The sequence below is a fragment of the Varanus komodoensis genome, unplaced genomic scaffold (assembly GCF_004798865.1).
Source record: "Varanus komodoensis strain SLA01 unplaced genomic scaffold, ASM479886v1 scaffold4, whole genome shotgun sequence".
In the NCBI taxonomy this organism is placed as follows: Eukaryota; Metazoa; Chordata; class Lepidosauria; order Squamata; family Varanidae; genus Varanus; species Varanus komodoensis.
Window position 1 is genome coordinate 41082948 of NW_025335941.1, and position 15406 is coordinate 41098353.

Here is a 15406-nt window from a genome sequence, read left to right on the forward strand (position 1 = left end):
AGGGAAACAGGTACAGTTTTGTCAAAATAGTCTCTCAGCTATTTCAAAGCTTGATGATATTTTGGTCTTCTCAGTTTCCACTCCTTCCAAGGTATCTTTAACTTAAGACAGACACCACTCAGCTATAGTTCCTTCTTAAATGTGAGACCCAGTTACACTATCAAGACATGTATCCAATATAGTGAATCTTATGATAGCCTTGTTACTCACTTAAACATGAAAGACTTAATGAAAGGGGCAGCAAGACTGTCCAGTTAGCCACACTGTCCCTTTCCTTCACTCTCGCATGTTCAAGTGAGTAACTGGGTTTGCAACAACACACAGTCAAGTTATTGTCAGTACAGTGACTTGGTTCAGAAAACACATTACTCTACACTTAAGGGTTGAGTGAGAGTTGATGTTGAACCACGGATTGTTGTTGAAATGTGGGCTATTATGTTGTCTGAATGAAGGTGTGCTAACAAATCATACAGTTCAGAACTGAACAAGAAATAATGGGTTTTCTTTCTAGGTTGCTTGTGCTTACGAAGCCATGGCTTGTTATGGATCTGGGTCAGACAACACAATGGCTCACAGTTCTAGCACAACCCATACTCAGCCTTTGAGGGTGGGTTAATATGGTTTCTGAACCCAGTTACGATACCAACAATAATTTTTGAAGCTAGGATCCCCTGTACTGATTAATGCTTCTTACTCACATCAGAACACTTGGGGGGTCTTCAGAAGAACCACTTTAGACTGTATACAGTGCACAGCAGATATGAAGGTGAGAGAGCTAACACAGTTTTGGAAGTGGGACAAAACATGAACCCTGGCTGTTTTCTTCTTTGTGATTTCCCTATTCACATCAGCAATGCATGAATAAGGGTAGACTTTTCTGGCAACATTTTCACCAATACAAATTCAAAACCACCAGGCTTGGCAGTAACCAAATATACATATCAATTAGAGCATGACATATTAGCAAGTATTTCTGTTTGGAGAGAAGAGCACAACTTTCTGACCCTGAGGGTTGAATGGTTTCGGGCCACATATTTGCATCCATATGCACAATAGCTTTCCCTTGGTAGAGCTAAATGGGCAAACCCTTGAGTTAACTACAGTCTCTTATGAGAGATGGGGAGTAAAAATGCATTTTTAACATAGCTAGGGCTAACAAAATCTAGACAGTACCACCACAATATTTTTAGCAGGAGAAGTTGGTGGCCTAACAGACTGCCAAGAACAATGGGCTGTCTGGAGCAGACACATGGGGCATGTATGTTTTCTCCCTGATTTAGGAAATTGTATAGGTATAACACACAAACAAGCACATTCCTCAATTCTGGGTATTTATTAAGGAGTATTAGCCCGCTCACATTTTGATCTCTTCCAGTATTTCCTTAATCCTAGCACAGCCAATGCAATAGAGAGAGCCCCCACTGCAAGTATAAATGCTGTCTCCCATTCTTTTGACAAGATTGGACTAGCCCAAGGGGAACCTGCAAGAGAATGTGGTCAGTTAGCAGGTTTCATAGAACTATTTATTGACTATCATAACCAAGAGGTTGCAGATTCTTTGAGGCAACAGCTTCTGGATCTTCCAACACTACTTCACCTACTAGCAGTATGGTTGATTCATAGCAACCTTATTCACTCAATGTGTGCATAGAAGATATAATACAGATAGCTAGTGGACTCCCAGAGCTCACGACATGCATTAATTTTCTGAAGCAAACGTCTCCAGAAATGTAGCCAAGAATGGTGTCATTGCACTTAGAAAGGCCAGGAGGCCCTTACACCTTATTACAGAGCCTTTTGCTTGAGATAAAACCTTCTAGTTCACTGTTTGTCCTTTAAAGAGGGACAACACAACAAAAGTCAAACACATTATTTCCTAGTTTAAAATACAAATAGTACCTTAGCTATTTTTAGAATATTGTAAATGTAGGTTTATACTAAAATATAAAGCCTTGACCAAACAAGGGCAGTTTCTAGGCAATACCCCAAGGCAGAAAGAAGGCAGAAAACAGATCTCCAGATGACTGGGATTTCCCGATCATTTCAAACCATTGGCCATTCTGGCAGGGGATTCTGCAAGTTAAAGTCCAAAGCATCTGGATACCTTCTAGCCATCCCTTTCCTACTGGACAAAAAATAATCCACCTGAAGCTCCAGAATATTCTATGGAAAGAATACAGCCATATTCAACAGATGCAGATTTGTCCACTTCCCCTTACCTTCTTGCACAACATGGTTTTGTGCTTTAGCCATCTGGAAGTCTACTGGTCCTTCTGCTGTCACTAGACTCTTTGGAGTGTTTTGTAAGGTCTTGTTCACAGGTGTTCTCCTGACTATTTTTGGGAAGAAGCATATATACAATAATTCATCCCATCTTACTCATTTTGCTTTTCTCTTTTAATTCTCAGCTACAGCTGAAGCAATCAAATGAGCTTTTCATGAACTACATTTTCAATTTTTAGCTTTCAGGACACCTCTGGATCTTTGAAGACAGATGTTGAAACTTAACTATATTTCCACTCCCCAGGCTACAAGCAATTGTAGTTTTAGTTCTGCATCTGGCAGAAGGCACCTTGAACATTTTCCCCAGAGCATCTCTATAGTTAGGCTTGTCTGATCAGGAAGCCTAAAGCTTAGCTGATCTGCTAAACCGTCTTTCATATTTAATAAAATTATGGACCAGACCAAAATGCCTTTGCAGTCTTTTTGCAGGGTTAAACCATCCCATGCCTAAAGCACTTTGTTGAGTGGGCAGGATGAGTCTTAATAGCAACTTCGAGGTGGGACAATAGAGACTTTCATTTACCTCCTCTGCCCCAAAGTTTTCCTATCAAGTAGAACCTCCCAAGAAGGTGCAATAGAACAGAAGTTACCAGATCACTAGCCTGAAGTAAGTCACAAGTGATCAGAACAGTGGTGATCTGTTTAAAGTTGAACCATAAACTTTTCATAATACAAGGTTAAATTAAGTAAAGTGCAGGAAGTGGGGAGATTTATTCAATTTAAGTAAACTGAAATTATTTAACTAAAGTTAAAATGAATGATTTTAGTTAACTGCAGCCCAATCACATGTACTTTGTTCACATTTCAGCTCATTCTTAGGGCTGGAAAGATAAATAGACATTAATACAGTTTTTAGGGCCAAATCCAATTATAAAGAAATCCATTGTAAATAGTGAACATGTTTCTTGTCCATTCATTAGGCCCTGAAGTCAGTCAAGAGCTTTGTTTTCTGAGAAAATCCAGTTTGCTTGGCCAGTTCCTCATCTCTGCTTTAGAATAAATTGTTTCTAATTAATTGCCCCTATTAAATGACTCCAGGACGACTTCCATTGTTATGAGACCAGAAAGTTGTTCTTTAGAGAAAAGTGACCCCAGACTTAATTTGAAGAGGTGCTGCCCAGGACACAGTGGGAAATGCATGTTGTTTAATGAATAGCCAACAGTGACTGCAGGATCATCAAATTTAATTTATATTTAAACAAAAAGTTGCAAAAGAAGTCCAATATCACATTTGATTTCAAAAAGAAAGCTCATCTAAAAGGAGGGAACTGGTAAAATACAAGCTGAAACAAGGAAAAAGAGCAACTATCCAAACATGTTTGAGGAATTACTCAGAGGGTCAATAACAGAAGCTCAACGAGGCTGTGTTCTATGCATCAGGAAAGAGAGCACTAAGTTCAAGAGATTAGCATTATTAACAAGCAGTATTAAGGAAGTTATTCAAGAAAAAAATGTTTCCTTCAGAAAGCATAAGTCCTGTCCTAGTGTAAAGAACAAAAGAGAGCAAATCTTGCTTAAAGGAAATGGAAGCAGAAAATAATGGGTGCAAAAATGGACTGATGAACCAACAGTAAAAATTATTAAGTATATCAAATGCAGGAAACCTGATAGTGTGGTGTTTGGACAACTAGATGAGAGTTAAAGTATACTAGAGGAGAATAAGGACATAACAAAATGATGTTTTAGCATCTGTATTCACACAGAAGATGTGGGGTGTATGCCTGGACTGGCACTTTCAGGATAGGAATCAGAGAATCTGTGGCCAATTTCTCAATGTGTTGACAATGGCTGAAGTTCTACACTCCACTGACAAATTGAAAACAGAGGGTTTTTTAAATAACTTAAATATGAAATGGCTGGCTTGCCTTCTAGGAAATATAAACAGCATGTCTCTACCATCAGCCTTTGTACTATAGGAATGGTGAACTACTGATGCAAATGAAGGGTTCCAGAAGAAAATCTAGGAAATTATAGGTTGATTAACTTAACACCTGTTTGGGGTAAATTAGTGAAAAGCATGAAAGAGAAAGTTGCCAAGATACAGAGGGACAAGTCCTGCTAGAAAAGGAATCAACCTGGCTACTGCAAAAGTAAATCATCTCACTAATATTTTAGAATTGATTGAAAGTGTTAGTAAACATGTGGGCAGGAGAGATCAAGCAGATGCTGTGCACTTGGCCTTCCAAAAGTAGAGGGCAGGGATAGCTTGGAATGTAGCTTCCTGAAAGAATTCCTCCTATCATGTGAGCTTGCCTAGGTTTCAAGAATTTTGGGAGAGACCTTTTTCCCACACTGCTGAATTCAGAAGCCTATTTGTGGTGGTAAGAGAGGGCCTTCTTCATGGCTGTTCCCAGACTATGCCACTTGCTGCTGAGGAAGCCTGGATCAACTCCATTTCTGCTGTCTTTCTGCTGACAGGCAAATGTGTTTTTATTCAGACAGGACTGTGTGTGTAAGCTGGTCTGTTCAATTGCATGCCGTTCTTATTCTTTTATTGTTGTGCTTTGTGTTAATGTATTTGTTTTTTATGGTTTTAATCAAGTGTGTATACACACGCACATGCGCGCGCACAGCTCCCCTGAGTGCCATTTTTTGTCGAAAGGGTACAAATCAAATAAATAAATTGGAGTAACTAGTAAATTCTCATAATGGAGAAATGTAAGCCATGGGATCCCCCAAGGATCTGCACTGGGACTGGGGCTTTTTAATTTGTTCATAAATTATTTGGGTTAGGAGTGAACAGTGAGCTGGCCAAGCTTGCCAATGAGAAATTATTTAGATTGCTTAAAATAAAATAAAGTGGTTCTGAGAAGCTCCAAAAATATATCTCTAAACGAAGGGAATGGGTACTAAAATTGCAGATACAATTAAGTACATGCTAGTATAAAGAGATGAACATGGGGAAAAGGGGATCCTAACTTCTCATATCCTGAGCTGGCAGTGACAGTCCAAGAAAGAAATGTGTTGTGGAGGACAACCTGATGGAGATAACCCGAACTAGATAGGCCTTTGTTTTCATCCAGCAGGACTCTTCTAGTGCATTTTCTTCAGTTGTGGGAAGGAAAAGAATACAATGTCAGCTGAGTACAAAAAAAAGCTATTACCTCTGATCCCATTACAATCAACCATGCAGGATTCCATTGCAGATGGTATGCAAGCAGCAGCACTGCAGTGGAAGTAAACCTGGTAAAACATACAGTTAGGTTAGATATATTGCTACATCTTTAAAAGTACATACTTAAGAAGGTTGTGTGTGTTATTCATCTTGCAAATGTGTGTGCATGTATGCAGGAATGCATATACATAATTTATACCAAGTATGTAATCTTAATAATCTACTGAAGTTTGTTCCCCATCGTACCTCCACATTCCTTCAATGAACTTTATAATACTGAACACACTTATTTCGAGAGCCAGTAGAATGTTGGAGTGGAACTCAAGAGATCTGGGTTCTAGTTCCCAGTCGAACACAGATGACTGGGTGACTCTGGGCCAATCACAACCCCTCAGCCTAACCTACCTCACACGTTTGTTGGTGCAAGAATAAAAGAGAGGGGAGAAACTTGTAAGCCACCTGAGTTCCTTGCAAGAGGTAGAAAAAAGAGATATAATAGTAACAATAATGCCAATCAGTTGTTCCATTCAAAATAGAAAAAAGATTATGTTATAGGACTTAACCAAACATTAGTATGCCAAGATGGAACAGGCATGTTTTCCCAGTGGATTAATCATGTTAAGCAGTAATGGCACATAGTTTACTTTATTCCTTAGTTCTGTTTGCAGAGTTCTACCATTCCAACACCTCTTTGTTATATATGGTAGAAGCAGAAAGAGATACTTCATAGAAGGCTGTGTGTTTGGACATCACCCTATGACCAGCTCTTTAAGAAAAGGCCTCCATATTTGACAATTTTGTGTAACACATCCTCAGCTTCAGGTTCTACTGTTCTACAAGAACTACTGTTCAAGAAATGCATAGATTATTTTCTGGGTCACATCTCAGTAAACCCATATAAGTTTACTCCAGAATGGAGTAAATCTTACATGTCCATTAAGTGCCTGTTGATCATCAGAATCCACAAAAGTGAAAGTGTTGATGATGAAGCGTTTGTAGTGAGATGGAAACTGCAACCTTGAAGCTGTTCCAGTCAGGACAAACTGAGTCTGGTAATTGTCACCTCTGTATGGACACCTGAAAGAAACAGAACTGCTGCTGTAAGACAAAAGCTCTTCAGCAACTTCAGATCACAGCTTCTCTTGAAGATCTTACTTGTTCACCAAAATGGGCCATTGAGGCTGCTGTAGCGGGTTAGTGCTGGGTGTGGCCCAGCACTCATGAAGAACCAATACAAGGTTTGGGTCTGTTCGTTGCAAAATCCGTACTTCCAGAAAAACCGGATCTTTCAAGAACTTGATTACAGGATAATCTCTGTTGGCATAGTATTCACTGTAGTGTTTGTCTGCAGAACAAGATTCCAGAAGATCACATGCTGATGAAGTATGAAGTAGTGAATGAAGGATTCAGTACTTGCAAAACCATACACGTATCTCAAGTTCCTCTCAGATACCATCTGCCAACAAATCTTAAAGAAAACAATGTGTGTCTATACAAAATGAGTCATCCCCATCCTTCATGGTTGGCCAGACCAGGTATTGTGCCTAATTAGCCTTCCTCCACATAGCATATTCTACATAATGGTCTTTGTATTATTTCTATAGCAGGGGGAAGACATCAGTAGACACTATACAGTCATATTTTACTATGTACCCTAGAGTGTTACTCTTGCTATTATTTCCTGTATTTGCAAAGTTACTAAAGATTGCAGGTCTCCATTAGTACCTTTTTGTTTCAATTGGAAACTTGAAGTTGTAGTTACAATCCTGTTTTGTCTATTCAGACTACTATACATGGGTGCAGGGAGCTATTGAATGTGTCACAGTAAAGAAATTACAAGTTGAAAACAGATGTTTCAGGAGTTATGGAAGACACTAGATTTTAGCTCATGAACTTAATGGCACTTACCAGTGGCTATTCTTAGCTCTAGACTGAGTGGCCCATACTGAGTGATTAATGGAGGAGGAGGTAGAGTAAAGATTTGAACTCCAACTGGGAGAAATCCTTCTGCTGAATATCTGCAGCTGATACGTAGCCTGATAAATAGGGAGGAAATAGTGACATATTTGGTTGGGAAAAGACAACCTAACCCTCAAATTCCTGACCATTGGCCATTTTAAGCTACAGCTTGTAGTTCAAAACATCTGGAGGATACCAGGTTAGGAAAGGCTGCACTAGAGAGTATCAGATACCATTACCTGAAGGTGCTGTCTCGTGTGATGGATCCCATGTCCCAGTTCTGGATGTCATGATGAGCCATGAGCTCATTGGTATATATGCCTTGATCTCCAGCTCTCTGTTTAAGCATGCAAGCACACACTAATTGTATTAAACCAATTTAGTCTTCCTCAAGTCTTCTCCCAGATGGAGAGGAAATGAAGCACTATAATTAATTTTAAGAAATTCAGTAAATGTTAAGTTATGAAACCAGGTGAAGGCCAGTTCAGATAACCACATTGCCCATATTGGACAGTCAGAATTCCTGTTAGATACTGGTTCAAATGTTGTTGTTAGTCACGAAGTCGTGTCCAACCCATTGTGACCCCATGGACAACATTCCTCCAGGCCCTCCTGTCCTCCACCATTCCCCGGAGTCCACCCAAGCTCATACCAACTGCTTCAGTGACTCCATCTAGCCACCTCATCTTCTGCTGTCCCCTTCTTCTTTTGCCATCAATTGTGCCCAGCATTAGGCTCTTCTCCAGGGAGTCCTTGCTTCTCATTAGGTGGCCAAAGTATTTGAGTTTCATCTTCAGCATCTGGGCTTCTAAAGAGCAGTCAGGGTTGATCTCCTCTAGGACTGACCAGTTTGATCGCCTTGTGGTCCAAGGGACTCACAGGAGTCTCCTCCAGCACCACAATTCAAAGGCCTCAATCCTTTTGCACTCAGGTCAAGCTTTCACAGTCATACATTGCAACTGGGAAAACCATAGCCTTGACTATACGCACTTTTGTTCAACTAGTTCAAAACTGGTTCAAATAGGAAAGCACTAAAAGCATTGTGAAGTTACAGTATATACAAGTTTAAGGTGTGAATTGTCTAAAAAAGGCTGAGTGGCCAATAGCACTTATATTTCTCTATGCACCCTAAAAAAATAGGTAGAAATAAATTGTTCAGGTAATATTTAAGGAAAGCCTCCCCATATCCTTCTCTCTGTTGCTAGTCTTCACACATGTGCACCATTTCTACTCCCTCTGTGGCTTCATCAAACACAGGATGATGTCTCTGCTCCCATCTTCCCTGTCTCCACCAAAGGGCAATACAACACTGCCTCTGATTCTCACCTGCCAGGCGTCCAGAAGACCATTAACCCTTTCCCTATGTAACTTCTTGGACCAGAAATCATGCAAGGACCTTATGATCCTGCCTTCTGAAGTTGCCACACTTTTCAATGAATCTCAAGTCGTCTCCTTTTAACTGTGCCTCCAGGCCTAGACTATGAATTAACCATACAAGAGGTACTTTCTGTTGAGTTCAGTCTGTAGCACCACCAAGATATTCAAGATCAATGCACCTAGGCATAGATGCTAATCTATGTAGTGTGGCACAGTCAAAAGACAGATTTGCAATCCAGTGCTAACTTAGGAACTTTCAAGGAAGGAGATTCTGTATTGATTCCTACCTGAAAAGCAGTTCCACAGGCAGACAGTGGGAAGTTGTAGAGGACAAAGGCATCATTCCTTGTCACAGGAGCACAACCACTGCCACGTCCACTGACAAGATGCACTGAGTCCAGAATTAGGGATGGCAGAGTCACATCTCGAGATACTGCAACTAAGAAGTGGCCATCTGGTGTGCAGTGTGCAGTCACTGAAAAGTGAAAGCCAGCTAAATGAGCAGAGAATTCCACTATAGATTTCTCTTGATTTCTAGGAGTTACTTTCCTGCTTTTGCCACCTGGACAGCTTCCTTTACAAAAGGAAAGCAACATGGTATCTACTCTGGCAAAAACCTTATGGCATACTATAGCCAGAATACAGAATACACTTGAGGCTGTGCTTATCTTTCCTAAAAACTAATCACAGCACATACAGTGCTAATGCTTGTGGCCACTGACATTAAGAATCCATTCTCCTACATTCTCTTCTGCTCAAGTGGTATCTTTTCCCTCACCACCTAGGTCAAGAAGACAAGTTGTTTAATAGAAAGTGTATTTCCAGGATTTGCAGAATGGTTAATTAATGTAAAGAACGCCATTAGATGCTTGCTGTGGGGATACAAGCTGGACTAGAAATTCAGTTTCCCTGGTATCAGTAGCATTAAGTGTTTCATCCTCAAGCCAGAATGCAAGCTACATGTAATGCAATCTTCTAGTGAAGGTACCTTAAGAGCTCCCAATCTACCTGTATTACCATAGTAACAGGGAACATGAAGATCACCAGGGGCATAACAGCAGCCTTTTTCTTCACATTCTTCCCGAGATATAGGAGAAGAGGCACAAGGAAGCCAGTCTTGCATCTGTACTCCCAGGCATATACCGCTACTTGGAGCATCTAGAACTGAAGGCCAGATGTTAGGGGCAGATTTGAGTCTGTGAGTCCTCTCTCCCCAAGTCGAGGAACACACCTATCCTAGTGTTGAAATGCTACTGTCCTATCACATAACTATGAAGGTGATTACCATCATTGGTATTCATGAAGTTTATGAGGGCTTCGTGATTCTTGTATGAAGAGAGGTGAATGATATTTTTATTCACCTTACTTCTGAACTATGAAGAACTATGAAGTCATTAATGATACTATCATGACCCATACGTCCTTGCTGAGATAAGATTTCATAGCATCTTCTTCCCCAGGCCATTTGATGCTCCTTTTTCTGCCAAGTACTTACCAAAGCATATTGTAGAGATTATTGAATTCCCAGACTATACCTGGCAAGTGTATTGGACAGAGCACCTCCTCTTCATGGAGAAAGACTTTGCCAGCAGCATCTTGCTTTTCAATCCTGAGTGTCATTAGGTAGTTTTCATTCTGTTTTAACAAATGAGTCAATGTTTCTGTTAGCTGAGTCAAAATTCAGAGAGGGTACTCTTAAGCCACACACTGACAGCAGATTCAAAGCTGGCTACTAAGCAGAATCATTCTACACGTGGACCACCACCACGTGCAAGCCAGATCAGTTTGGAATGAAACTGGTCTTCATATAATCATCTTCATACATCTAGCCAAAGTTTTGTATCAGTTTTTATATAGTTTGTCCTTTTTTGGACCCTGTAATATGTGAGGATGTCTCTGAAATTGCACAACATGTCTATTAGTATACAACAAGTTCTTCTATTATAGATAAGTTTCACTACAGATTATTCCTCACCAATTCTAACCACTGTGCATTATTGCAATTACAGCAACTTTTGTGGCTTGCTGAAGTATGATTTAGAAGATTTTTCTGCAGGGTTCTTTGTAGAATCCACCTGCATCCCAGAGTTAAGGCACAAATTACTACCTTTTTGGTGAAGAAACATCCAGCATAAGGAATAGTGAACACCACAGAGCCTCCACGTTTCCAAGAGACAGAGACGCAAGTAGATTTGTCAAGAGGATGCGGCTGGCCTTTTGAATCTAGGGAGGAAATTGGTGCCATTTTTGAAATCTTCCAGGAATAGCTTCAAGTCAAGGAGTTTGATTTCTCACCTACCATTGCTTATTCTCAAACAGCTCAGCTTTCACGTTTTCTTTGCTTCAATATAGTACTTTCAGGGAAGCATGCCCTACAATACTTTATCCTTCCTCTATAGTCCTCTTGCTCAGAAGTGAGTAATTGTACTTCCCTGTTCTTGCCTGGACTACAAAACATAGCTATTCCTAAAATAGGAATTTTAACCCTGTTAAAAATCAGGCTTCACACTAAAGGAGCAGAACAATTTTACTTCTTTTTGGTAGCATTGCTATCCAAGTCAGAACCCTAGAAAGGATTAATATTTGAGTTTCCAGGGCTAGTTTAATCAGAGGCTCTGCTTGCCATGAAGCACCACTGGGTCACGCACTCCAATCCAGCCTACCAGATACAATAGCCCTGTTTTGTTTTCCCCCAGCTGCTGCTGACTCAGGTTATCACGACACAGTGCTTTTTTTGTCATAGAACGCACTGGAACAGAGTTCCGACACCTTTTTTTGACAGATTTTCCAAGTTTTACAAGTAACTTTTGAAAATTTGATGTTTGGTCCACTTGGATTTGAATTGCCCTGTCAAGCATAGCAGGTCGGCGGCAAAATCGTTAAAACGGTGCATGCAGGCTGCTTGTGTGTCAAGTCCAATGCATGCGTTCTTCATCCACACTGGTTGTGATGGCGCTGCTCGGCTTGTGGCGCTGCTCAGCTTGTGATTGGTCATGTGGTCGCTCGCTGAGTGCTTACTGTGGGTGGAGACCATTATGTTTCATTACACAACTGAAGTGTGTGGGTGTGTGTACAGTGATTGACTACGTGCGAAAGGTAAATATTTTCATGAGTGCCGGCACCTTTTTTCTTACAGAAAAAGCACTGTCACTACAAATGAAGAATAGGAATCATCTCTCATGCACTCTCTCACCTAGTTTCTGGGTTCAAATCCACCCCCCACCCCCAAAAGCCAGCCAGGTGCTGTAGCTTCATGCCAGGCTCTGAGAGCAGGGAAGAAAGAAGCTGAGTCAGGAAGTGTGTTGCAACCAGGTCTGCCTCTGCTCTTGCGCATGCAAAGGCACTTAAATGGATGCTCATTCCAAAACTAGTAGGTTGTGCCTGGCAGAGCAGCCTGGTAACAAACAAGGAGTCACACACAACACAATCACAGCAGCACTTGACAACCCTGCAGTTTACTCCTCCCCCAGAGTGAGGACAGAAGATGACCTGACTGCAGCAGCCTGGCACCTTCTTTTAGCAAAGACATTAGGAAGAAACAGAGGGAGACAGACCATGTCAAGGGCCACTTGTAAGCATAATCCTGTGATTTTTAGAGGAGAAGAAATATCCTACAATCCCAGGCATTTCTCAACCAGCTGTGCTGCTAGAGAATGCTAGGAGCTGAAGGACTTCTTGCAGACTAAATATGCACAGGATTGTGCCTGTAAAACTATTTTCCTCTTCTTAGTCTGCTGTCCTCAGGGGTAAGACCTTCAAGGGAAAGGCAGAATATGAACATCACAATAATATCATGTACATTATTTGTGAGTAAGCCTTTTGAACTTCTTTCTAAGTACACATAACAAAAAATAGAACACTGTGCATCTTCCTTGTTGTGGATTTGCAGCAGCAGTTGCATTGTGTTGCTCTTGTATAACCAGCTTTCAGCTTGGGTTTTTTTAAATATATATACATGTAAATTTAATAACCTTGCTGTAAGCCTTGGAATCTGAGTAGCAACTGTACTGAGAATCAGGCTACCTGGTAGTCCCTGCAAATCCTACAATGTTTGCCTTTTTGTTCTTATTTTAAACAAAGATGAAGCACTGAGCCCTCATGGTTGTACAGGAACACAAAGGGGGGGGGGGGCTTTTTAACTACAGGTTTAGGCAAGGAAAACTTAGGTAACAGAATGGTGCCTTGATCCACATTCCATAATTCTTCAAGGACTGTCCACCTTTTGGAGCACAAACCATCCTTCAAGGATGTGATATGCTAAATAGTCCCACAAAAATAACTGGTTCTAGAAGTTAATCAAATGGGTAGCCCATTGCTTTTAAATCATATCAAATTAAGCTATCAGTACAAAACCCCAAGCACTCTGGTAGGAAAATAGTCTAAGTATGTCTTCATATTATTTCATTGAGAGATCACTGAATATATCGAGTTCCAACTATGTGTATCTACCTGGAACTCAGGATAATACTAAATGCTTCTGATGTAGGAGATGGATGGTTATTTTGTATAAAGAAAAAAAAATCGACCATAGAGATATTTCTTCTTTACCTTCTCCTCCACTCTTATGCACTCAGACTGACTTTATTATATGGAATTATTTTTACATGCACGTGTTGTAAAATGGCTTAAGAGATATTTACTGGTACATAATCCACCTATAGATGTTCAGATACTGAAGTATTTCAGGTAGGTTCATGAACCTAGATTCTTTGTCTAGGTCCATAGGTCTATGCTCCATCATCTGCAAAAACAGATAGAACTTGCAATTCCTAAACACACTTCTTGTTCTTTTATGTGCCATCAAGTCAGCACCAACTATATTAAGATCCCACCCCTTTTCCTTTCAAGCAACTCAAGTATCTTACATAATTCTCCTCTTTCTCTCAATCTTATCCTCACAACAACCAGCCTAGGAGGTAGGTTGAGTAGGCTGGCCTAAGAGTCTGTGACTGGCCCAGAGTCTCCTAGTGAGCTCCATAGATGCATGTGGACTAGAACCCAGATGTCCTGCGTCCCAGTTCCACACTCTAAACAATTGCACCACACCGATGGCAACCCTGGGAATGAAAGCCCTCCGAATGTCCTATCCATGACATCCTTGCTTAGCTGTTCTAAAATCAAGGCAGCGGCCTTGGAGTCAACCCATCTTGTATTTGGTCTTCTTTGTCTTTTTCTGCCTTCACCAGTAACCACAGACTAAACTGTTTTGACTATACTTGAGCTATTCTGAGTAATCATGCCTGGGATTGTAGCAGGGCTGGGGAACAGAAATGATCATTTCCTGCTTCACAGTTGAATTAAAACATATCAAGTGTGCAGCTCTGAAAGACCATTGAGCCCACTGGCTAAAATTACATATCAGCACAAATGGGAAGGATTATAGTCCCTTTGCACCAATTCACATATTATTTATCTGTACAGTCCAGATAAGCCAAGCAACACTATAGGCATCTAGCATACTTGGTACAATCCCTACTTCCAGGGGGTAAGTAGTACAGTACCAGATATATAATACTTCCAAAGTTGTTTGACTTCCTGATTTCTTCTCATAACAGCTTTTCTAACTAGGAATTTTTCATTATGAAGAATTTGTTTTGCATTCATTATGCCCTACTCATGGATGTTTATAGGTTCTTTATATGATGTCTGATACCTTCAGTTTCACTTGTATTTCTAAACAGCACTTTCAGCAGGGTTTTGTTTATAGCAGGGGAAATAGAATATTATTTCTGTTGGTGAAAAAATACTCAATTTCATCTTGAATATTTTGCTATCCCACTATGGCACGGTGCCACCTACAGGTGATATAGAAGGAAAGGAAGTGTTCCCACTAACTCCCACCATCCCTTAGCACTGACTATGCTGTCTAGGACTGATGGCAGGTGTAGGTCAAAACAGCTGAAGGACCACCGTCTGCCCACCCTTGGCTTACAGGAATGAAGTGCGCCCAAGTTGTGCAAGAAACTTGCAAGCCAATAAGTGCGCATAGACTGAATTAGTGAGACAGCCATTGTACAGAGGCCCTATTCAGAACAGAAAATACTGAAGGCCCTTTATGAGGGAAAGAGCCAATAATGAAACATTAAACTTGGTAGATGTAAATGGCACACTCATTACAAAGGTAGAGGTATCTCATGAACATATCTCCTAGTATATGAATATACAAGATTGGGAGGAATAACCAGATAGCCTGAGACATGGAGGACAATATCCCACCTTTCATAAATAGCACCCCCACCTCAAAACCCTTGTTCACAATGTTTACTTACCTATCACAGTCAGAAATGGAATGATGTCTGCATGAGTTGCAGGTAAAGTGAACTGTAAGCTTTCCTTGCCACAATAAAATAAACTGCTGCTGCTCAATCTTGGTATATTTTTCAGACTACTAGGATTCCCCAGAGCCACCACAAAGAACCATGAAAGTACCCAGAACATCACTACTCTGACAGAGTCCAAAACCATTTTACTACTATCACTTTGACTTAACAGAAGCCACTACATCCAAACATCTTTATAGAGGCTTAGCAAAGCTGTGATTGGGAAGGAAGGTGTGGGTTCTCTTTGGGTCAGGAAAATAATCCTCATTGTAAGAGCAAAAGGAATCCAATTCACACCTCTTTCTTACTCTCCTACTTAAACTCTAACAGCAGCTGTTCCACATTTATCCAG

At 40.6% G+C, this 15406-nt stretch overlaps 1 protein-coding gene across 1 annotated transcript; it reads right to left on the reverse strand.

Moving 5' to 3' along the window:
- Positions 1-1335: 1335 nt before the first annotated feature.
- LOC123029162 (zona pellucida sperm-binding protein 4-like) lies at positions 1336-15199 on the reverse strand. The gene is made up of 12 exons (XM_044441785.1): positions 15004-15199; positions 10842-10957; positions 10270-10369; positions 9743-9892; positions 9022-9209; positions 7597-7694; positions 7307-7434; positions 6554-6743; positions 6328-6475; positions 5388-5466; positions 2220-2333; positions 1336-1481 (listed from the first exon to the last, which is right to left on the reverse strand). The coding sequence occupies exons 1-12, from the start codon at positions 15197-15199 to the stop codon at positions 1336-1338; spliced, it is 1653 nt and encodes a 550-aa protein (XP_044297720.1).
- Positions 15200-15406: the final 207 nt, after the last annotated feature.

Excerpts from the sequence above, each read along its gene's own strand:
- LOC123029162 (XM_044441785.1), bottom strand. The coding sequence starts at position 15,199 with ATGGTTTTGGACTCTGTCAGAGTAGTGATGTTCTGGGTACTTTCATGG. Across the intron at positions 7,695-9,021 it reads CCTGTGGAACTGCTTTTCAG|AGAGCTGGAGATCAAGGCAT; the intron begins GTAGGAATCAAT and ends ATGCTTAAACAG. Across the intron at positions 2,334-5,387 it reads TGATTGTAATGGGATCAGAG|TCAGGAGAACACCTGTGAAC; the intron begins GTAATAGCTTTT and ends TCCCAAAAATAG.